At 42.6% G+C, this 24,605-nt stretch overlaps 2 protein-coding genes across 3 annotated transcripts; one reads left to right on the top strand and one right to left on the bottom strand.

The window, feature by feature from the left end:
* Window positions 1-3,297: 3,297 nt before the first annotated feature.
* LOC139310019 (zinc finger protein 271-like) lies at window positions 3,298-8,969 on the bottom strand. The gene is made up of 3 exons (XM_070934196.1): window positions 8,256-8,969; window positions 6,936-7,065; window positions 3,298-5,389 (listed from the first exon to the last, which is right to left on the bottom strand). The coding sequence occupies exons 1-3, from the start codon at window positions 8,967-8,969 to the stop codon at window positions 3,609-3,611; spliced, it is 2,625 nt and encodes an 874-aa protein (XP_070790297.1). The 3' UTR covers window positions 3,298-3,608.
* A 5,266-nt stretch (window positions 8,970-14,235) lies between these two features.
* On the top strand, window positions 14,236-24,262 carry LOC139311917 (zinc finger and SCAN domain-containing protein 31-like). 2 transcript variants are annotated; one of them, XM_070936443.1, is made up of 4 exons: window positions 14,236-14,283; window positions 17,763-18,616; window positions 20,729-20,855; window positions 22,711-24,262. In XM_070936443.1, the coding sequence occupies exons 2-4, from the start codon at window positions 17,870-17,872 to the stop codon at window positions 23,523-23,525; spliced, it is 1,689 nt and encodes a 562-aa protein (XP_070792544.1). In that variant the 5' UTR covers window positions 14,236-14,283; window positions 17,763-17,869; the 3' UTR covers window positions 23,526-24,262. The 2 variants fall into 2 exon arrangements, with proteins under 2 accessions (XP_070792544.1, XP_070792543.1); XM_070936442.1 differs by lacking the exon at window positions 14,236-14,283 and having other exon boundaries at window positions 17,699-18,616.
* The last annotated feature ends 343 nt before the right edge of the window (window positions 24,263-24,605 follow it).

The raw sequence follows: 24,605 nt of genomic DNA, 5'->3' as shown, positions 1-24,605 counted from the left end.
GGGCCACGGTAAAATTATCAAAGGCTGATTGGTCCGCGGCGATAAAAAGGTTGGGGACCACTGGTTTAGTGAGTATATCTGCTATCTGTTCTTTAGTCTCACAAAAGGTAGTTTCAATAAAACCCATTTTTGATAGCTGTCTTACATGCTTGTATTTTATATCAATATGGCGTGACCTTTGCCCCACAGCGTCAGCCTTTGATATGTTGATTGCTGCCATATTATCCTCGTGAATTCTTACAGGATACACAGGTTCTTCCCATAGATTCATTAAAACCAGACTAAATTGTTTGAAGCTTTGGATAGACATACATATTCTGCCTCAGCAGTAGAAGTGGCAATCAACTTCTGTTTCCCTGAATACCAGTGGACAGGGCTTCCATTCAGTAATATTACATACCCCGAAGTACTCTTCCTGGACTTGATGTCCCCTGCCCAATCTGCCTCTGAATAACAATATAAATTAGGTTTTTCTGATACATAAGGTTCTAAAAGACGTGAATAATTTGCAGTACTTTTCAGATACCTGAGAACCCTCTTGATCCCATTCCAATGAAATTGGGTGGGGTTTTCAGAATGCCTGGACAAGACATTGACAGCTAGACTAATATCTGGTCTTGTCGATCCGGCAATGTACAATAGTGAACCTATTACAGATTTGTAGAATGTCTTCTGTTCAAATTATACACTTTCAGTATACATATTTTTAAGAAAGTCCGTTTGCATGGGAGTGTCACATGGCTTCTTCTCTGCCATTTTGCATCTTTCAATTAATTCTAAAATTTTATCCCACTGAGAAAGCTTAAACCTCTTCTCAGTCTTTACGAATTGAACCCCCCAAAATTTGTCAATTCGGCCTAGAGGCTTTAGGGCAAAATTCTTGCCTAATTCGTCAGAATATTTTACATCTGCTCTCTGATTTGCAGACGTACAAAATGTCGTCTACATAAACCAAAACGGTTTCTTTGGTGCCCTGGTGACTTCTGATGAACACACATTCATCAGCCGATGATGCAGAAAAACCCATCTGCCTTAGACGTTTGGTAAGACATTCGTACCACCTCCTGCCCGATTGTTTGAGACCATAGAGGCTTTTATTTAAGGGCCAAACATCACCTTCCTTATGATCTACACCCTGAGGAGCTTTGACATATAATTCTTTGTCTAATTTAGCGTGTAAATATGCAGTTTGTATATCAAACTGGTATACACTCTCCCTTTTTATGGTAGCTATGGTGAGTGCAGTCTTAACGCTCTCAGGATGCACTGTAGGCAAGAAGGTATCAACGTAGTCATCAGGGAATCTCTGTGAGAAAACCCTGTGCAACCAACCTTGTCTTATAAATAAATTGACCTTTTTCAACTGGCTTCTTCTTGAAGACCCATCTAGTGCCAATTACCTTTTTACCTTTTGGTAATTTCGTGGGTGTGAATACCTCTAATTTCTTTAGACTTTCCAATTCTTTATTCATTGCAGTACACCAATTCTCCTGCTCTTTTTTAGGTAGCTTTAACACATCCTCATATCTTTGAGGTGATATTGATATTTGATTAACAGAGGTCAACATAATCTTCGTATCTCTTGGACTTATTTCCCCTATTGGATCGAATTGGCTTTTTAATTGTTTCCTCATCTGTATCATAGCTATCTGATGAGCTGTCCTCCTCATCACTGCTACTCTTAACTTTTAGAGTGGATTGCCCCTTTGTCCAGTCTACTCCCTTCTTTTTCTTTAGTATTCCTTCTAAAGGTCTGGAGGGCATGCGCTCTCCCTCATCCTCAGATCCAGATGTTTCACCATCACTAGATGGATTTTCTGACACATCTATTATCGGTTTTTTCAAATTATGATTAGTGCTGGTATTCAGAATCTCGTTGGCATAAATCCTGCTCCAATTTGTACTCTCGTAAAAATTAGCTGACCTTGATATCACAATTTTTCTGTTTGAATCCACAAACCTAAAAGCTTTAGATCCAGGTTCGTAGCCAATGAACCTTAATTTAATTGAGACTTTATCCCCCTTCTTTCTTAGTTCTTTGGGGATGTGGACATCAGCCATCACTCCAAATACATGGAGATGTGTTAATTTTGGCTTATGGTCATACATTACCTCATATGGGGTCTTTTGCACCACACTTGACCATACCCGGTTGAGAGTGTAGTTTAAATGTAGTACATCATAAAACCACTCCATAACACCCAGATAGGCAGTTACTAAAGATTGAAAAAGCTGCACTTTGTGACATTTCAAATAATTTTTCCAAGCGTCGATAGCAGACTACAGAACAACAGCAAAAGTAGTTGTTTTCACAAAAGAAAAATGAAAACAGCAATGAACTTTAATCTTGTCTTTAAAAAACAGAGAAAGCAATAATTTGGGAATAAAATTCCAATGCTTTTATAGGCTTGGATATCAAATAGCCTTAGCTACATCTTTTGTGAAGATCCCTTTGTTCATGTAATTATAAATACGCTTTTCTTCTATGGATTTATAGAACTATTTATTTATTTATTTATTTATTTATTTATTTATTATTTAAATTTGTATACCGCCCTTCTCCCGAAGGACTCAGGGTGGTGAACAGCCAAAATTTAAAACCCATACAGTATAAAAATTAAAAAGAATTAAAACAGAATTAAATCAGTTTGGCTTCCCTAAATTTTAAAACCCTTTCCCCATAAAATAACCCATTAAAATGTTAAGCCATGATCTTAAAATTTTTTAGCCAAACTATGATCAAAGAGACCACACAAAAGCTGTGAAAGGTGACAACTCAGCAACTGAGTTGAAACTGGCACAGGAAGGAAAAGCATCAAGCTGCAGAAACCAAAATAAGCTGTTTGGAGTCTTCAGAAACAGACCAGCAGATAAGCCAAGCTGATTAATTAAAAAAGCATTAAGAAAAAAGTGGAAAGAAAACAAAGTTCAACAGAGAGAAAATGAAATGTGAAAAATCTGAAGAAAATCAAGTCATTGGCGGAGGTAAAACCAAAGAATTAGAACCAATGACTATAGGCAGTGCTCAACTTATGATTGTAATTAAGCCTTGAATTATGATGATAAGTTACTGTGGTTGTTAATCAGGTCACCACATGATCAGACCAGGTCTTATGACATTTTTTGTGTTGGTTGTTAAGCAAATGCCACAATTTTTAAGCAAATACTGCTTAAATAATAATGGTTGGGGTTTTTTTTTAAATAATGTGTGGCAGTCATTCAGTGATGGTGTGAACGCCGGTTGTTAAAGCAGACACAACAGTCATAAGTGTGAATATAATTATAAATGCAGTGAAAACCAGAAGTGCCAGTTTCCGGCAAAACCATTGTAAAACAGTCACATGACCACAGGACACAGCAAATCGCTGTAAATCTGTCCTTGTTGCCTAACCCCCAAAGTACAGTCATGTGATCATGGTGGGGTACAAATTTCTGATCATCTTCAGGTAGGCTGTAGCGTCAAACAGTCACTATGGCCATGGCTGTCCGGACTTTTTTCGACTGACGTACAAACAGCCCCCATAAATATCTTCTGACACAAGGGACAGAAAGTGTAACGTTTAGGAGATGAGTAGATGAAGGTTGAGGTCAACATTTTCCTCCAAGATCTAGTTCCACAGTTTTTCACATTCTGAGCATTTCTGTGGGGTTTGCCCAGAGAGGTTTTTCAAAGGGGCAATAAGGTTAGGCCTCCTGATTATGTCTCGCCCACACTCCAGGCACTGTCTTGGTCGAACCTTGGTATGGACACTCTGATGAAACATAAGGTAAGAGCTGTTTTTGAAAGTTTTTCTGCAGAGCGAGCATTCAAATGTCTTCTCTTTCGGCTGCATTTGTCCACGTTCAAGATCCAAACTCAGGGATGATCCCTGGATGCACCCAGGACATTTTGACATCTTTTCTGCCTGGTCCCTGCGCTGTCCGAAATCTTTCCCGCATTCTAAGCACTTTGCAACATCTTCTCCCACGTGGACTTTCTGATGTCGCAAAAGGACTGAGCTGGAGATGAAACTTTTCCCACAGTCCGAACACACATAAGGCCTCTGCCCTGTGTGGATTCTCACGTGCCTCAGAAGCTTGGACTTCCTGTCGAATGTTTTCCCGCAATCAGAACATGGGTAGGGTTTCTCTCCTGTGTGAATCGTCTTATGCAACAGGAGTTGTGAACTCCACCGGAAACTTTTATCACAATGGGAGCAACGGTACGGTTTCTCTCCCATGTGAGTCCTCTCGTGGGATTTGAGATTCGGGGTGTTCCGGAAGTTTTTCCCACACACTAAGCGCATGTGTGGCTTTTCTCCAGTGTGGATTCTCTCGTGAGCTTTCAGGTTCTGTCTCCGACTAAAGCTTTTCCCACAATGGGAACACTTATGCAGCTTCTCTCCTGTGTGGACCTTCTGATGCGCAGCGCGTTGCAAACTGTTCATAAAGGTTTTCCCGCAGGCCAAGCACTCAAACGGCTTCTTTTTGTGAGTCTGCACGTGTGCCATGAGCTCAAAGCTGAGTTCAAAGACTTTCCCGCAGGCAAAACAGACCAACGAATCTTCCACTAGATGAGTCTTCTCGTGTTCCACCAGCTCCGATTTCCGACCAAAACTTTTTCCGCAGTGGGAGCATACAGTTGTGTGAATTCTCTCGTGCAACCGGAATTGCGAACTCCAGATGAAACACTTCCCACAGTACAAACACTTGTACGGTTTCTCACCAGTGTGGATTCTCTGGTGCGCTTTGAGACTTGACCCATTTCGTAAATTTTTGCCACAGGCAGAACATTTGTAAGGTTTCTCGCCTGTGTGGGTTCTCTGGTGTTTTAAAAGATCAGATTTCTGACTATAACTTTTCCCACAGTCAGAACACACATAGGGCTTCTCCCCCACGGAGATCCTCTTGCGAGCGTGATAGCCAAAAATACACCCACAGTGAGAACATTTGTGGGGCCTCTGACCTGTGTGGGTCCTCTCACTTTCTCCACAGTGGGAGCATTTGTACAGTTTCTCGCCAACGTGAGTCCTTTCGTGGGTCACCAGGTGTGAACTGTTTCTGAAGCTTTGGCCACAATGCCAACAGTGGAATGGCTTCTCTTCTGCCTCAGGGCTTTCAGCTCTCATTATCTTCAAGCTTTGACCCCCGTTATTATTTATCTCATTTTCCTCTTGCACAGCAGGATCACTGAGCCCTGGCCAAACACTTTGGGGCTGAACTAACTGACCCACTCCCTCTCCAACATCACTTCCATTCTGCTTCGTTGCTGTGTTGCGGTTTCCATCGTTCTCTTTGAAAGCCAGCAAATCAGTTTTGATGGCAGCTTTCAAGAACATCCTCAGAGGCTTCCCTTTTTCAGAATTCTTCAACTTTGGTTCACCATCTTCATTCAGCCACTCAAGACGTGCTAAAAGAAAGGAAGAAAACTGGACATTAAGTGGAAAGTATTGTGTTGACCTGCTGTCTTGTTCAACCACCATTTATATAGCATGTCTCCTTTTATTATTTATTTGGGGTTTTTTTTGGTTTTTTTTTAAATTTGATTTATATGCCGCCCTTCTCCAGAGACTCAGGGCGGCTTACAATGCGTTAAGCAATAGCCTTCATACTTTTGTATATTTATACAAAGTCAGCTTATTGCCCCCACAAACTGGGTCCTCAATTTACCTACCTTAGAAAGGATGGAAGGCTGAGTCAACCTTGAGCCTGGTGAGATTCGAACTTACAGTAATTGCAGACAACTGGTGTTAATCCCAATGCTATCAGTCTGCTGAGCCACCAGGCCAAGAATTTAGTATCTTCACAAAACAGGTAACCTAATATATCATCTTAACCGCCCATCTCTCTGATAAGTCAGGCTGTATTTTTCCTGTGCCATCATAGGATTCAACCTTTCACCCCAAATTACGGTAGGAAGAGTGGAGACTATAGACTTCAGGCACCAAAAACATTCATGGTTGTGCAGAAAAGACTTGATGGGTTGATATTTGGATTGAAGTACTGGGAGGGAAGGTTCAAGTGTCCACTATGGCAAGAGTCTCTAACCTTGGCAACTTTGAGACTTATGGACTTCAACTCCCAGAATTCCTCAGCAGCATTGCTGGCTGAGGAATTCTGGGAGTTGAGGTCCACATGTCGTAAAGTTGCCAAGGTTGGAGACCCCTGCCCTATGGGATGAAAATCACTGGATTTCTATCGCTCATTTTCAAGCTGACTTATCTTGGAGGCATCTCCATATAGTCCTTGAATGAAAATCCGGAAGATAAACAGAATGTTTATATATACCAATATATTATTGGTAGTAATTTAATTATTGTATTAGTATTTATGTGGATATTTATTTATTTATTGGTTCGATTTATATGCCGCCCTTCTCTGGAGACTCAGGGTGGCTTACAATGCGTTAAGCAAAAGCCTTCATACTTTTGTATATACCTGCTTAGTAGGGCTTTTGGCCCCCTCTAAGCGGTGTTCTTTTTTATACAAAGTCAACTTATTGCCCCCACAATCCGGGTCCTCATTTTACCTACCTCGAAAGGATGGAAGGCTGAGTCAACCTTGAGCCTGGTGAGATTCGAACTTGCAGTAATTGCAGGCAGCTGGCAGCTAAGTGCTATTTAACAACGCTTTAGTCCACTGCTCCACCAGGCTCCTCTGTGTACTGAGCTTAGGGATATTTTAGAATTACACTGTTTATTGGGATCTTTGATGGTTTATTATGTTACACCAAAGATGTTTTAACTGTTGACATGAGTCAACTTAGATTTGAAGGCAGACGAGTTTAGCAAATAAATTCATAAATGTATTGCATACGTAGCAAGTATTTGCTCTTCGTTGTGTTTTCTTGCAATTCAGGAAAGAACCTGAATTATATATCTCAAACAGCCAGGAAACAAAATAGAGTTATTTATTTATTATTCAATTTATGTGCTAGCCAATTCTCAGGAACTTACTCCGGTTTTTGCTGCTGTCACGTTTTGGTTTAACCATTCCAAAATCTTCGTCCTTTGGTGGTTCTGATGGAAGCTGGCTTGACTTGGAGGCTTTTACAATGTCTTCTTCTTCTTCTGATATCTCTATCACCTGGAAAAGTGGGAAATTCACAGTTCCAAATGAATTCATGATGAAGTTAAAAAGTGCAATGGGTGACTAAGAAGTTGTTTCTTTATTTGAATCCTACCATTATTATTTTTAGAAAATAACTCAAAGTGGTGAACATATCCAACATACCTTCCTCCTCCTGTTGTTTCCACAACAACAACCCTCTGAGGGTGGGTTGGGCTAAGAGAGAGTGATTGGCCCCCAAATCACTCAGCTGGCTTTCCTAGCTAAGGTGGAACTAGAACTCCTGGTTCCTAGCTTTGTGACTTACCGTATTTTTCAGACTATAAGAGGCACCTAAATTTAGAAGAGGAAAACAACAACAAAAAGTTTTTGGCCTACCTTTATTTGGGCCTTTTCCAGTCTTTTTTCGGCCTGTTTCCGGGGCTTTTTTCGGCCCATTTTCGGGGCTTTTTTCAGCTCGTTTTCAAGGCTTTTTGCTTCCTATTTTCAAGGCTTTTGCAGCCCATTTTAGGGGCTTTTTTGGCCCCTTTTTGAGGCTGTTTTGGCCCGTTTTCGAGGCTTTTTTGGGGCCATTTTCAAGGCTCAAAAACGGGCTGAAAAAAGCCAAAAAATAGGGCTGAAAAAAGCCGAAAAAACGGGCTGAAAAAACCTCCAAAAAGGGCCGAAAAAAGCCTCAAAAAGGGCCCAAAATGCCTCAAAAACAGGCCAAAAAAGCCCCCAAAAGGGCCAAAAAAGCCTCAAAAAAGGCCCGAAAACAGGGTGTATGGAGGCAAAAAAAAGCCCTACTAAGCAGGTATATACAAAAGTATGAAGGCTATTGCTTAATGCATTGTAAGCCGCCCTGAGTCTCCGGAGAAGGGCGGCATATAAATCTAATAATAAGAATAAATAAATAAATAAACAAACAAACAAACAAACAAACAAACAAACAAACAAACATATGAAGAATGGTTAATGGAATTGGGTAGGTCTAGTTTGATGAGAAGTGTGGCAGGACTAGATTCCACAGTCTTCCAATTTGTGGAAAGCCTGGTCCATCAACCATTGCACCAAACTGGCTTTCCAGGAAGGAAAGGAACTGTAGCATGACAGATAAAAAATGCTGGTGAGCAGGCATGTATTTTTAATCAAGATTTGGGAGTACCTAATTTATATTGTGTGGTTATAAACACCAAAATATCAATGTTCCAAGTTGCAAATACACTCACCTGCTGTTCCCATGTCTGGGTCTCCTCTCTCTTCAAGAGGAACTCCTCTGCCAAGGACACTGCATGAAAACAAGTTTCTGGGCCATTTCTCCTGAGCCAATTTTGTATATCCAGAGGCAAGGCAGACAGAAACTGCTCCAAGGTCACTAAGTCCAGGATCTGCTCCTTGGTGTGTTTCTCTGGTTTCAACCACTCGTGACAAAGCTCTTGAAGCTGCTGGCAAAAATCTTGAGGTCCCTTGGCCTCTTTGTAGCTCAGGGTCCAAAAGGGATGGCATCTTGTCTCTGCCCTGATGGCTTCTTCAGCCAGTTCTCCAATCTTCTCCTTCCCACCATGGGCAACGTCCAGAAAGGTGTCGCAATCCTCTTGGGTTGTCCCAAGACGATGAGCCTCGATTTCGGAAATCCACATTTCTTTCAACCATTTGCTGGTATCCATCCCTCCTCGGGAGGACATCCAAGATAATTTAGGACCGGTCCAGAGCTTTGGCTCAAGGCACTGTGGAACTTCCCTTCTTCCCTGAGGATCCTCAAGTGTCTTCAGAAACTCTTGCAACTGGGCATCCCAATTCTTTGATGGATTTTCCTCTAGCTCTGCTTTCACATTGTGTCTTGGTTCTTCCTTGCTTTTTCCAATGTTTAGAAAATGTGTTCTTTCCTTTCCTGCTTTGGGGTCAATGGAGTCCTGTTCTTCCGTTTTCATTTCAGGATCCATATTATGATGTAGCAGAAACTCGGACACCTCTACCTCTTGCACAGTAAACATTTTCTCCTTCAAGGACTGGCCTGTTCTATTGTTGTCTTTATTAGCAGCATCCCTTAAAGGCTACTGCAGCATTATGCAACAGATTTGACGCATTCAATGAAACGTATTCGCCGATCAACGAATCAGCATCTTCCACCTTCTTGAAAATGGCACAAGAGCTTTCCACGGAGAAGGGAAAGTACTAAGACAGAAAATAAAGAGAGAAAAGACATTGGAACCAAAGCTCTATTTTTCTGGGAGCCTTTTTACAAAGGCAGAGTTTACTAAGTAGGCTGAAAAGGAGATGGAGAGTACTGAGTTTATTCCAATGAACCAAACTTCTCATTCATACAACAATGATCCCAGCAGACACACCCTCATTTCACTCTTCAATTTTTATGAATTACCCAGCTATGGAGCTTAAAGCATTGTTAGAGATACCACACACCCACTTCATGGCCTGTTTCTGTTGCTCCCTTCTGGAAGGAGGTTTCAAAGTACCCTGTTTCCCCGAAAATAAGACATCCCCTGATAATAAGCCCAATCGGGCTTTTGAGCACATGCGCTAAAATAAGCCTCCCCCTGAAAATAAGCCCTCCCCGAAAATATTTAAATGCAGAGCTGGAAATCAGGTAAGACGGCAAGAGGAGCCCCATCTTGCTCCACATGCCCCAAAATAATAAGTCCTTCCCAAAAATAAGGCCAAGTGCTTCTTTCGGGGTTCAAAAAAATATAAGACAGGGTCTTATTTTTGGGGAAACACGGTATTTATAGCAGAACTACTAGATTCTGGAACACCTTATGCCATCTGTCCTGTAAATTCTCAGGATTTACAGGACATGTATACGTGTACATTCAAACTAAACTGTGATGTTTCTCTGTGTCATATATGGCATCTCTACATGGGGCTCCCCTTGAGGAGCACCCGGAGGCTCCAGCTGGTCCAGAATGCGGCCACGCGGGTAATTATGGGGGCGACATGGCGCTCCCATGTAACACCTCTCCTGCGCGAGCTGCACTGGCTCCCGGTGGTCTTCCGGGTGCGCTTCAAGGTATTGGTTCTCATCTTTAAAGCACTCCATGGCTTAGGGCCCGGGTACTTACGAGACCACCTTCTGCCACCGATAACCTCCCACCGGCCAATTCGCTCCCACAGAGAGGGTCTCCTCAGGGTGCCGTCGGTCAAGCAATGTCGACTGACGACCCCCAGGGGGAGAGCCTTCTCTGTGGGGGCACCCGCCCTCTGGAACGAGCTACCCCCAGGAATACGACTGATCCCGGACCTCCGTACTTTCCGCCGAGCGTTAAAGACCTTCTTATTCCAGCAAGCCGGGCTGGCTTAAAATTTTAATGGGTTATTTTATGGGGAAAGGGTTTTAAAATTTAGGGAAGCCAAACTGATTTAATTCTGTTTTAATTCTTTTTAATTTTTATACTGTATGTGTTTTAAATTTTGGCTATTCACCGCCCTGAGTCCTTCGGGAGAAGGGCGGTATACAAATTTAAATAATAAATAAATAAATAAAAATAAATGTGTATGTATGTGGATATATGCATAATGATAATCCTTTGAGAGCTGAAATGCAATGAAATTTCACTTTAATGTATCCTGATTAGTGTATGTTTAAAGTGACAATAAAGTTCTATTCTATTCTATTCTATTCTATTCTATTCTATTCTATTCTATTCTATTCTATTCTATTCTATTCTTTCTCATCAATCATAGTGATGATAGTCATTCCTGACCTAAGTTATATTGTCACCTAACAGCAGTTAAGACTTATTGGACTGATTCACATGTAATACTAAATCCTCATGGAGCATTCATACCTCATACTAAGCAAACAAACCACATAAAATGGTTTAGGGAGAGCACAAAAACCCAGTCAAGCAGCCACCTGCAAAAGCCTGAAATCTTAAGTGTAATTCAATTGCAACCCATAGACGCAGATTACATCAAACCACCAGGAAGCTTCACATTCTATTTTTGTGCAGGCACAAGCTCTGTTAAGGCACAAGCCATGGCCTTCCCACTAATTTGCATCTGATGCATTTGCAAACGATCGTCCATGTGGTGTACGCATGTCTCACATCAAGACTATCCAGTTGTGAGGACAATGTACAAAAAAAAAAAAACTTGCTGGGATTGCTAACGATGCACCCTAAGGGACAAAACCACAACGTTTAAAACAAGACACCCTACCCAAACAATAGCTCTAGCTGACATAGAAGAAATAGGATCCAATACCCAGAGGTCTTCAAACTTGGCAGCTTTAAGACTTGTGGACTTCAACTCCCAGAATTCTCCAGCCAAACTGGCTGGAGAATTCTGGGAGTTGAAGTCCACAAGTCTTAAAACTGCCAAGTTTGAAGACCTCTGTAATACACACACACCACTTGGCTGAGATGCAGAGATTTTGGCAGTTCAGGCACAAAATTCTCCTCTTCGCCCCCTCCCCCCTAAAGATCTAGAAAGAAAACATTAAATCCATGGCCCTTTCAGGATGCAAACAGACCTAAGTAAAGCATCTCCATTCACCCAGGTTTCTTATAGGAGATGGCAATAAAAAGGCCTTTGAAAACATTATCTGGCCCACCGCCGTAGCCCTTCCTCCATGCGGCTTTTTTAAAAGGACCAATTTTTTTTTTTTTTTTTGCATGGCGCTCCTTAAAGGTTTGCAAATTCACTAATCTCTCCCCGCTTACAAAATAACTTACAAAATGATTCCCAGGCCAGGCCAGACAGAATGGAATTTTCAGGCTTGCGCCTCTCTAAGGCTCTACAACTCTATTGCATTAACCCTTCCCAGCAATGTCCCTGAGTTTGTGGGCGTACCAGGGTACCAAAGGCTACGCAAAGCAGGTAGTCCGCGACTAACGACCACAAATGGAGGCCAAAACTTTTGGTGCTAAGTGAAACATTTGTTAAATGTTTTTTTCCCCCATTTTACAACTGTTTGTGCCACAGTCGTTAAGTGAACCACCGCAGTTCTTAAGTTAGTAACACGGTGGTTTCAGTGAATCTAGCTTCCCCATTAACTTTGCTCATCAGCAGGTCACAAAAGAGGACCGCGTGACCTTGGGATCCAGCAGTGGTCATAAATATGAACCAGTTGCCAAGCGTCTGAATTTTGTTCAAATGACCATGGGAATGCTTCTAAGGCTGTAAGTGTGAGAAAAGGTCATAACCAGGGGTGAAATGCTCCCTGTTCGGACCGGATCGCCTGATCCGGTAGCGATGGTGGTTCGGAGAACTGGTAGCAAAAATCCCTGCCCCCCCACCCCATGCCCAGCTGAGCTGCACAATCATCAGAGGCTTTTTTTTTTTTTACTTTTAAAAGCATTTTTTCTACAACCTCTTCGGATGAAAAAATGCTTTTAAAAGTAAAAAAAAAAAAGCCTCTGATGATCGCGTGGCTCAGCTGGGATCGTCAAAGGCTTTTAAAAGCATTTTTTTCTTAAAGTTGTAGAAAAAATGCTTTTAAAAATAAAAAAAAAGTTGGCCATGCCCACCCAGTCACATTACCACCACCACCACCACCACCAAGCCATGCCCACAGAACCGGTAATAACAAATTTTTACATTTCACCACTGGTCATAACTCACTTTTTTCAGGGTCGTTTTAACTTTGAACAGTTACTAAGTGAACTGTTGTAAGTTGAGGACTTACAGATAGTACAAGTAGTCCTCGATCTACAACCACAATTGATCCCAAAATTTCTGTGGCTAAGCAAGACAGCTGTTAGGTGAGTTTTACCCCATTATGACCTTTCTTGCCACAGTTGTTAAGTGAATCACTGCGGTTGTTAAATTAGTAACACGGTTGTTAAATGAATCTGGCTTCCCCATTGACTTTGCTTGTCAGAAGGTTGCAAACGGGGAATGACATGACCCTGGGGCACGGCAACCGTCAGAAATATGAGTCAGTTGCCAAACCTCCAAATTTTGTTCATGAGAGCATGGGGATGCTGCAACAATCGTAGATGTGAAAAAGTCATAAGTCACTTTCTTCAGTGCTGTTCTAAGTTCGCATGGTCACTAAATGAATGGTTGTAAGTTGAGGACTACCTGTATTTAGGATAGGACTACTGTACTTGTTCAGCTGTGTTTTGCAGATTGACAGGTGTATCTTGGTAAAATAAAAAACAGTCCAGGTGTGTGTGTTGATAAGCCAACACATTTATTCAGCTGAATAAAGACGGGTCCTTCCTAAGAAGGAAGGAACCATGAACACAGTGTGAGGCAGATATGTATACATTTCTTTGCTTTTACTTATTAACATAACAGGAAACTGGCACACAACAGATAAGGTATAGAAATATAGGAATTATAAAAATAGTCAAGAATGCCTTCTGCAGTTCTGGTCTGGTTCTAGAATAGGAATAGGAATAGATAGTTGGAAGGGACCTTGGAGGTCTTCTAGTCCAACCCTCTGCTTAGGCAGGAAAACCTATACCATTTCAGACAAAGGTTATCCAATCTCTTCTTAAAAACTTCCAGTGTTGGAGCATTCACAACTTCTGGAGGCAAGTTGTTCCACTGATTAATTGTTCTAACTGTCAAGAAATTTCTCCTTAATTATAGGTTGCTTCTCTCCTTGATTAGTTTCCGTCCCTTGTTTCTTATCCTGCCTTCAGGTGCTTTGGAGAATAGCTTGACTCCCTCTTCTTTGTGGCAGCCCCTGAGATATCAGAATACTGCTATCATGTCACCCCTACTCCTTCTTTTCATTGAACAAGACACACCCAATTCCAGCAATTGTTCTTTATTTGTTTTAGCCTCCAGTCCCCCAATCATCTTTGTTGCTCTTCTCTGCACTCTTTCTAGAATCTCAACATCTTTTTTTTTACATCATCTTTTCTTTTATGTACACTGAGAGCATATGCACCAAGACAAATTCCTTGTGTGTCCAATCACACTTGGCCAATAAAAAAAATCTATTATTCTGTTCTGTTCTGTTCTGTTCTGTTCTATTCTTGGCGAGGGGACCAAACGATGGCAATAAGACCATCCCTCTTAAAGCAGCGTTTTCCCGAACTTGGCCACTTTAAGACGTGTGGACTTCAACTCCCAGAATTCCTCGCTCAGCATGGTCTAAAAACACTTCCGCTAGCCAATTTCAGCCCGAGCGGCGACTCTTTGGCAAAAAAAAAAAAAAAAAGAGTTAATGACACAGAGTCGACACTCCTAGAGGGGCCATCATAGATGGCCGAGGAAAGCTCCTTCCTGTTTGCCGCTGAGCCCGCGACTCGCTGCCAAGGAGGGCCGAAGAAGAAAGAGCAGGTAAAAGTAAGCGGGGCGGCGGGTTGTGGGGAAACGGCTACACGCGTCCACGGCCGTTGCAGTCGGTCTGCGAGAGGTCTGGCCTACGAAAATAAGAGTGGGAGGGTTTGTCCTCTGTTTGCCGACCGTCCAAGTTGAAGGCCGGTTCTGGGCAAGACAATAATAATAATTATTATTTTCCCACCGATTCATCATCATCATCACCATCATCATCATCATCATCATCATCATCATCATCATCATCATCATCATCATCATCATTATTATTATTATTATTATTATTATTATTATTATTTAATACAAACATTCCATCTTTTATTAAACAGCGTGTCATCTGGGTGTAAAATTCTTTGTGTCTTTAACAATTAAACTTACCATCATCTTCATTTCTTACATTCATTCTTATATTAATACTTAATAATAATAATAATAATAATAATAATAATAATAATACTGATAAAATAACTGATAAACCTAACATTTCTCTTCTTTTTTTTGGGGGGGGGAATTTTTTTTTTATTTTTAAACAAAACTTAAAACCTAAAACAATTATCATCCATTACAATTACAGAAAGTGTATTGATCGGTTACAAATCTTTTGTGCTTAATCCTCTATCCAACATTTTCTTATTTAACAGTTTATTACATTATTATTCATTCTTATATTAATATTAATAATAATAATAATAATAATAATAATAATACTGATAAAATAACTGATAAACCTAACATTTCTCTTCTTTACTTATCTGTTTTTTACAATACGTTGCTTTCATATTTATTCTCTTAACCATTGATAAAATGACTCCCCTATATTATAATAATCTGATTCTTCCTTTTCTTGAATTGCAAGTGGTTAATCTGTTCATTTCTGCACATTCTAATATTTTCTTAAATCACTTTTTCATCTATAGGGATTTCTTCGCTTTTCCGGTTTTGTGCAAATGCAATTCTAGCTGTGGTTATTACATGAATAACATGTAATATACAGTTTCTTTACTATAAATTCCTGGTAAAATCCCCAACAGGAGCAGTTATTTTTATTTATTAATTCAATTTGTATGCCGCCCCTCTCCGAAGACTCAGGGAAGCCCTTTCCCACTGATTCTATCCATTAAATTCGGCTAAACATTTTTAATCTCCAGTTATGGGTTTTCCAACTTGCCAGGTCTGACAAACTCCTCTTTTTGGCATGGTCAAAAAAAAAAAAAGGTCAACCTATAATGCATAATTCAGAGATCTGGACAGAGAATATTTCTTTTTTTGTTTGTTTATTTGTTTTCCCAAGATCTCTCTTCCATAAAAAGCCTTTTTTTTTAATGCAGGGACATAACGGGTGAAAATTAGCATTTAAAAAAAAAAAAATCATTCAGCCCCAGGCTCTTAGGAAAGCAGGTTCAGCTATCAGATGATTTTTCTGCTTTGTTATCTTGATCTGGAAGACCAAATCAAGGTTTGCTGAAGGGAAGGGAAGGGAAGGGAGGGAAGTTTAGCTGTCAATTATCCTCCAAACTGAAGGGGTCCTTATTGCTCTCTGAGCTTACTTGTTTTCTTGCAGACCTTTCATTACCCAAACTGTTATTTTTAATAGGTTTTTAAAAAAATATTTTTAATATTTGGAAAATATTATTTTCCAAAGCACCAGAAGGCAGGACAAAAAAACAACAACCAAACAATGGATGGAAATTAATCAAGGAGAGAAGCAACCTGGAATTGTGGAGAAACTTCCTAATGGTGAGGACAGTTAACCAGTGGAACAACTTTGCCTTGAGGCTTTTAAGAATAGACTGGACAGCCACTTGCCTGAAATGGTATAGGATCTCCTGCTTGAGCAAGGGGCTGGACTAGAAGACCTCCAAGGTCCCTTCCAGCTCTATTCTGAAACTAGGTAACGTCGTCAGTGCTAGTGATGTTACCTGATCACGTTACCTAGTTTGGGTAATGAAAACGTCAGCAGGAAAGCAAGCAAGCTCAGAGAGCAGCAAGGAGCCCTCGTGTCAACCCTGAGCTACAAATACTCTCTTTTATTAGATCCTCCAAACTCTATAAAATAATGAATCAACTGGTTTATTTATTTATTTATTTATTTATTTATTTATTTATTTATTTATTTATTTAATTTGTATACCGCCCTTCTCCAATAGGACTCAGGGCGGTGAACAGCCATGGTAAAACATAACATATAAAATTTAAAAGCAATTTAAAAAACATTAAATAATTATGGCTATCCATTTAAAACAACCCGGATTAAAACCAATTACAAATTAAAACCGAAGGGATGGGATCAAGCCAGCCCGGCTAGGTGAAAAAGATGTGTTTTCAGGGCCCGACGAAAAGTCCGGAGGTCTGGTATCGTGCGTATCTCTGGGGGTAGGTCGTTCCAGAGGGCAGGTGCCGCCACAGAGAAGGCTCTCCCCCTGGGGGTCGCCAGCCGACATTATCTGGCCGACGGCACCCTGAGGAGGCCCTCTCTGTGGGAGCGAACTGGCCGGTGGGAGGCTATTGGTGGCAGAAGGCGGTCTCGTAAATACCCCGGCCCTAAGCCATGGAGCGCTTTAAAGGTGGTCACCAACACCTTGAAGCGCACCCTGAAGACCTCAGGAAGCCAGTGCAGCTTGCGCAGGAGAGGTGTCACATGGGAGCGCCCCGTCCCTCCCATAATCCTCCGCGCGGCCGCATTCTGGACCAACTGGAGCCTCCAGGAGAGGCTCTGGTTGGGAAAAGGAAAAAGATAGGGGGGGGGGGGGGTTCCTTAACACTTTTCAGATTGGAAATTAAGATGATCTCTATGTGTAATTGTTTCAACTTCTACCCTCAAAACGACACTATAGGGCACTGGACACCAGAGCAACTAGACACAAGGACAGTTTTTTCCCCGAACGCCATCACTCTGCTAAACAAATAATTCCCATAACACCGTCCAATTATTTACTAAGACTGTATTACTATTATTCTTCTCTTCCTTCCTAGTATCTATCTCTTCCCACTTATTGGTATAACCATGTGCTTGTACTTTTATACAAGCTGTATACTCACTACTTTACAATGTAGCCAAGTGTCATTTCTAAAGTGTTGTAAAATGAAACGATATACTTAAATATTTACAAAATGTGAGGGGTGTACTCACTTCTGTGATATACTGTATAATGAAGGCAAAGCTCTGAACTCAATTTTTCACTCTCAATCCCCCATCCTTCCAGTTCCAAGTATATAAGGCATCTAGGAGCACCATCTCTTCATTAAGAGGTCCCCAGAAGGTTTGGAGAGTAGAGTTACTTCCAATTCTTGAATAATTACATCAATACTCTCTGTATTTTTATGTATTTGCTTGCAAATGTTGGAATATTTATAGTCCAATCGTTTTCTATTTTTCAGCGCAGATAGCAAGAGGAAATTTTGTTATCTCAAAGACGGCAATTAGAAATTTTTGCTGCTTTGCTGCTTTCCTTCCAAACAGTTTTGTTGAATGATTCTTTTAGGCTGTTGATACTGGAAAGATCTAAAAAGACTTCTGCAGTGGTCCTCAAGGATTGATGCTGAAAAAGAGAAAGGAAAAAATAAAATAAAGCTAGTTTCTGTGGAGGAAATGGCGGTCGCACACAAAACAGAGGCAACCAAGTGTCTCCTAAAAGAAAATGTCGATCCGGAAATAAAAATGGAAACGCAGTCTTCCTCAGGCCTTCAGTCCGGAGAAGGAAGGAAAAGAGAAGATTTCCCAGAAACTGGGAAGATTAAGCAGGAATTTATCCATCAGGTGAAACAAGAGCCAGAAGAAGGACCATCAGGAAATTGGGATGCCCAACTGCAAGAGTTTCTGAAGACGCTGCAGGCTCCTGATTCTGGCAGAGAAAGCCCTTCACTGACCTGGAATGACCCTAAAGCCACTCAGGTGCTCTCTCAGGGGATGAGGGATGCCAGCAACTGTCCCAGAGGAGTTTGGATGACTCAGGCCCAGCCGCACCTGGCCGTTGAAGCCCAGCGGGATTATGAAAGTTCTCAGGAAGGGAGGGACCAAAAAGGGGCAGTGAGTAGTGGACCTGGGGCCAGGTTGGAGAAACAGCGCCAGCAGTTCCGGGAGCTTTGTTACCAAGAGGCTGAAGGGCCTCGCAAACTCTGCAGGCATCTCCAAGAACTTTGCCACGAGTGGCTGAAGCCCGAGAAACACACCAAGGACCAGATCCTGGATTTGGTGACGTTGGAGCAGTTCTTGGCCATCCTGCCTTCGGATATGCAGAGCTGGCTGAGAGAAAACACTCCGAGGACCTGCGCCCAGGCCGTGTCCCTGGCAGAGAAGTTCATCGTGAGGCAGCAGGTCAAAGGCTGGAGCAAGCAGGTGAGTCTTTCTGGGTAAGGGCAACCTTGAAAGACTGTTGAGGGGGCGAGGCGCAAAATCTCCTGTGTGAATGACGTGCTCCACAGTCGTAGCTAACCTAACCTTAACCCTCTGATCTTGGAAGTATAGTACAAATATATGTGTGTATATATATATATATATATATGTAGGTCTTTGGTTATTTGGGTTTTCTCCCGCGTAAAATTGGAGGTGTCTTGGCAACGTTTCGACGAAGTCTCATTCGTCATCTTCAGGCTGGTGTTTTCAGCTTCATGCTTGAAGCCGAAAACACCAGCCTGAAGATGACGAATGAGACTTCGTCGAAACGTTGCCAAGACACCTCCAATTTTACGTGGGAGAAAACCCAAATAACCAAAGACCTACATACAAACACCCCCGAAAACCTCAGAAAACATATATATATATATATTTTCCAATTTTACTAAGTTGCCCATAAGTCTTAGTCTCCCAATGGGCAGCAGAGTGTTTGCTGGCTGCCAGGAAAAAAAGCCTAGAAGCTAGTGGATTGTGATTTCACTGAACTAGGGCTGCATAAAAATCTTGGTTTACGTAGGAAGAACCTGGCTAAAGAGAAATACACACTATACTTCCAGGATCAAAGTGTTAAGGTTAGGTTAGCGAAGACTATATATATATATTTGAGGGGACTTTTCCTGGGTGTATCTGCCAGGGATTTCCACTGCCTATTATTTTAAAGTTTTTTGTTGTTGTTTTTTTTAATTTGATTTATATGCCGCCTTCTCAGGAGACTCAGGGCAGCTTACAATGCGCTAAGCAATAGCCTTCATACATTTGTATATTTATACAAAGTCAGCTTATTGCCCCCACAACTGGGTCCTCAATTTACCTACCTTAGAAAGGATGGAAGGCTGAGTCAACCTTGAGCCTGTCGAGATTCGAACCTGCAGTAATTGCAGGCAGCTGGTCTTAATAACAGGGTGCTTTAGACCACTGTACTACTACCAAGGCTCTAAAGTTGATTGTATCAGTCTGATTTGATTTTGAATTAGAGGTTTGATTCAGACATTGCATTAAGCCCCAGTTTATGGAATAAGAGTGCAAACCAGGCTAAAGTAAAATGAAATAAGTGACCTCATACCTGTGAAGAAGAGAACCAGCTCCATGTTGAAATGCCTGCCATGCTGTCTCCCTGGAAGAAGCTGCAAACAGCCTATTCCCGCCCCCCCGCGCCCCTCCCCCCCCCCCCCCCCCCCGGGGCAGGTTTTGTGTTTAATAATCCTTTCAGCCAGTGTTTCTTAACTTTTTGGCAACCCAGGAGAAGTGGACTACAATTCCCAGCATTCTCCAGATACCCTGCTGGCTAGAGATTTTGGGAATTGGAAGTCCACACAACTTAAAACACAGTTATTATTATTATCATTATTGTTATTGTTATAACAACAATAGTTATTGTTTAGACTTCTATACCGCTTCATAGTGCTTTACAGCCCTCTCTAAGCTGTTTACAAAGTTAGCATATAGCATATTGCATATTAGCATATTGCATTAGCATTAGCATATTGCCCCCAACAATCTGGGTCCTCATTTTACCCACCTCGGAAGGATGGAAGACCGAGTCAGCCTTGAGCCGGTGAGATTTGATCTGCTAACCTGCTGGACTAGCAGTCAGCTGAAGTAGCTGCACTACTGCACCCTAACCACTGCACCACCTCGGCTCATTTGAGAAGGGGACAACACAGTTTGTTGTTGTTTTTTTTAATTTGATTTATATGCCGTCCTTCTCCAGAGACTCAGGGCGGCTTACAATGCGTTAAGCAATAGCCTTCATACTTTTGTATATGTTTACAAAGTCTGCTTATTGCCCCCACAAACTGGGTCCTCAATTTACCTACCTTAGAAAGGATGGAAGGCTGAGTCAACCTTGAGCCTGGTGAGATTCGAACTTACAGTAATTGCAGACAGCTGGAGTTAAATTACAATGCATTAGTCTGCTGAGCTATCCAGGCTCCTTGAGCAACACTGCTTTAAACTACAGTCCTCTGAAATAACTTTGCGATTATAAGTCCATGAATGAGTTTATCCCCTTCCTGTCCCATTGCCTCAACATCTGTTTCCCCTTTGCTGCTCCAGATGATGGGGATGACGGAGGAGGAATCTGAAAAGCCCCCCAAAGGAAACCAAGCTCTGTCGGAAATGGTGAAGGCGCAGCTTTTTAGAGAAGCCAAGCAGGAAGCTGGAGGGGATGCAGAGTCACTGGGTAAGTCACTTCGAGGGCCAGACAGATCAAATATTAGGGGCTTCTTTGAACTCTTGTGCATGGCAGCTTTAAGCTGCTCGTCTCCAGGAGCTGATACCAGCTGGCAATGGCACCTTCAACATTATCTAGTGCAGGGGACCCAAACCAGAAACCGGGCCGCACAAACAAGCAATAACACTTAGACTTACATACCGCTTCACAGTGCTTTACAGCCCTCTCTAAGCGGTTTACAGAGTCAGCCTATTGCCCCCCAACAACAATCTGGGTCCTCATTTTTACCGACCTCGGAAGGATGGAAGGTTGAGTCAACCTTGAGCTTGGCGAGACTTGAACTTCTGGCAGCCGGCAGTCAGCGGAAGTAGTACTGCCTTCTGACTACTCTGCCACCATGAAGCCCCATCTGTGGGATGAAGGCAGCTTGTGAGACCACCTCCCCCCTCCGGTCCGCGGAAAAACCTCTCTCCACGGAACCGGTCCCTGGTGCCCCAAAAGGTCGGGGTCCACTGATCTAGAGCAGGGGTGTCAAACTCGATTTCATTGAGGGCCGCATCAGGGTTGTGTTTGACCTTGGGAGGGGGGGCTGGCCAGGGGGCGTGGCCAGCTTGACGTCACACCTGTTGGGGTGCTGTGGCGGCCCGACTGCTCTGCCAGCGAAAATGGACTCGGCCCTCCCGAGCTCTGTTTTCACTGGCAGAGGGCCGTGGCACCTGAGCTCAGGTCAGGAGTCTATTTTCGCTGGCAGAAGCACTGCGGGCCGCTCCGCTGTTTCCAGACCAGCCCCACGGGCCAGATCTAAGTTTGACACCCCTGATCTAGACCATAGTTTTTCAACTTGGGGCAACTTTAAGACGGGTTATGTCCCAGCTTCTTCCCTTAAACTTTCTAGTGTTGCCACCCCCTAAGGAGAATGTTAAATAGAGAAAGTAAGAGTGGGTATCCTACCAAAAAAAAAAAAAAAGGATTGTTGTGGTGGCATTACCAAAAAAAGTCGGAAGCCTCACAGGAAAATATGTTATATTATTTCCAAATAATGAATAATTAATTAATTTATTTATTTATTTTATTGGATTTCTATACCGCCCTACTCCCGAAGGACTCAGGGCGGTGAACAGCCACAAAATAAAACACATAGATACAAAATTTAAAATAGAATAAAAACGAATTAAATAATTTGGCTGAGACAAATTTAAAATACCCAATAATTTAAAAACAAATTAAAATTTACATTTAAAAGGGGAGAAGGTTTAGGCCAGGCCAGCTTGATGAAATAAGAAAGTCTTGAGCGCGCGACGGAAGGTGCGTAGATCCGGGATCCTCCGTATCTCCGGGGGGAGCTCGTTCCAGATCGTAGGTGCCCCCACAGAGAAGGCTCTCCCCCTAGTGGCCGCCAGTCGACATTGTTTGGCCGACGGCACCCGGAGGAGTCCCTCTCTATGAGAGCGTACCGGCCGGTGGGAGGCTATTGGTAGTAGCAGGCGGTCCCGTAGATAACCAGGTCCTAAGCCATGGAGCGCTTTAAAGGTGATAACCAAAACCTTGAAGTGCACCCGGAAGACCATCGGGAGCCAGTGCAGCTCGCGCAGGAGAGGTGTTACATGGGAACTCCACGTCGCTCCCGTCACCACCCGCGCGGCCGCACTCTGCGCCAGTTGGAGCCTCCGAGTGCACCTCAAGGGGAGCCCCATGTAGAGAGCGTTACAATAGTCCAGACGGGAGGTGACGAGGGCATGAGTGACTGTGCGTAGGGAGTCCCGAATAATGAAGCATGAATAATGAAGGATTGTCCTCTTTTTGTAATGCAAGGCTTTTTAACCTATTAGCTAGTCTCATTTTTTTTTTTTGCCTCCCCCTACAGTCGATGGTTGGCTTGAGCCACAGAGGACGTCGCTGAAAACGGCTGGAGAGAATTACTTCCTGGCTCCAAACAAACCTGACGAGAATCAACATGGAGCAGAGCAGCAGGACAGAAACAAAAGCGAGGCTGAGACAGACGAACTGGGTGGCTCGCAAGGGTTTTTCCAAGCTGCTACTGAATCTCCCTTCCTCAACACAAAGGGGTCGTACGATGCAGGCGGCCTCAGCCAAAGCCCCCACCTCGATGCGTGCGAGAACCCTGACCCGGAGGAGAAGTGTTACAAGTGTTGGCATTGCAGCCAGACCTTCGGCAGCAGCTCGGATCTCTTGACCCACGAGAGGACCCACGTGGCCGAGAAACTCTACATCTGCTCCCACTGCGGAGAGAAGAAGAGAATCCGCGCAGGGCAGTTCTCCCACATCTGCTCCCACTGTGGGAATAATTTTAGCTGGATTCCCAAAGTGAAGCTGAGCGCCGACCAAGAGAAATGCTTCATGTGTTCGGAGTGCGGGAAATGCTACATTCGGCAGACGGACTGCCTCAAGCACCAGAAAACCCACACCGGAGAGAAACTGTACATTTGCACAGCCTGCGGGAAAAAGTTCATCTCCTACACCTCTCTCAAAGTGCACCAGATGGTCCATCGAGGGCAAGACACTTTCCATTGTTTGCACTGTGGGAAATCCTTCATGTCCAGGACACACCTCTTGCTGCATGAACTGATCCACAAGAACAGCTGCTCGTACTGCGGGAAAAACTTCAGCCGAAAATCAGAACTGTGTGAACATGAGAAAACTCACAGCGCCACAGAGTAGCTGCTTACCTTCTTTGAACTATAGGAAAACATTTTCTTGAACCTCAGGCCAGTTTGCAAGGCCGGCGAGACAACCTGATCTCTTAAAAGCCTTAGATGTGGTCATTAACAAGCTCCCAAGTTTTATTACCCAAGGATTTTTTATTTATTTTTTTAAACACGGCAAAAGTAAGAAAGCAAGTCAAAACTTACTAGAAAGTCATTGTAAAAGGGCTGTGCGAGGATTCCAAGTCGGAGGTGTTTATAAGAGTACGAACACAGCAGTTCTCTGTAATTGCGTAAAGCTGTTTTTGTCTTCATAGGATCCGGTGCCAGCTGGGAGGCAACTGCCTTGTTGCAAGAAAAGGCATAGCTGGTTGGTAGACAGTTGCCACATTGGCGCTCCAAATTTGTTTTTCAGTGATCAAATCCTCAATCAAACTGCATGGTCCAGCTATTATCTAAACTTGATTGGAATTAAATTTAAAGACAAACAAGTCAAACGGAGCATTTTCATGCTCCCAATGCTATTTTTTTAGAGAGCGCGCAAGTAGCACTTCAAGCTTGGGTCAGCCTTAGGAGAAAAAAAAAAATCGTAGATGAATTTTTGTTACAGAATCATAGGTTTGGAAGGGACCTTGAAGGTCTTCTAGCTCAACCCCCTGCCCGGTGATGATTTCATATAAAAAGAAACAACACCTTTTTGATGTTGTGTAAACCAGAGGACTTCAAACTTGGCAGCTTTAAGACTGGTGGACTTCAACTCCCAGAATTCTTTAGCCAGCTATGCTATGCTGGCTGAAGAATTCTGGGAGTTGAAGTCCACCGGTCTTAAAGCTGCCAAGTGTGAAGACCTCTGCTGTAAACTCTTAAGTTGGTTTGTGAACCACATTTAAATGCAAAATTGCTAAAAAAAAAAAAAAAAATTAAAGTAGGATTTACATGTTCAAAATGTTTGTAGAAAGCGACATATATTAGTAAAAGAAAGCATCTAGGCGCTTCTAATGGCACAGCGTAGTAACATCTTCATTTATTTGCCCAGAAATGTTTTATGGAAAAATGAGATGACAGACAGGAGCTGATGTCATGGAACTTGATGCTG

This window comes from Pituophis catenifer, unplaced genomic scaffold (genome assembly GCF_029215685.1).
Source record: "Pituophis catenifer annectens isolate HBS135680 unplaced genomic scaffold, rPitCat1.0.hap2 SCAF_2, whole genome shotgun sequence".
Taxonomy (NCBI): domain Eukaryota; kingdom Metazoa; phylum Chordata; class Lepidosauria; order Squamata; family Colubridae; genus Pituophis; species Pituophis catenifer.
The sequence above is the reverse complement of the archived record's forward strand: the minus strand, read 5'-3'. Positions and strand labels throughout refer to the sequence as shown.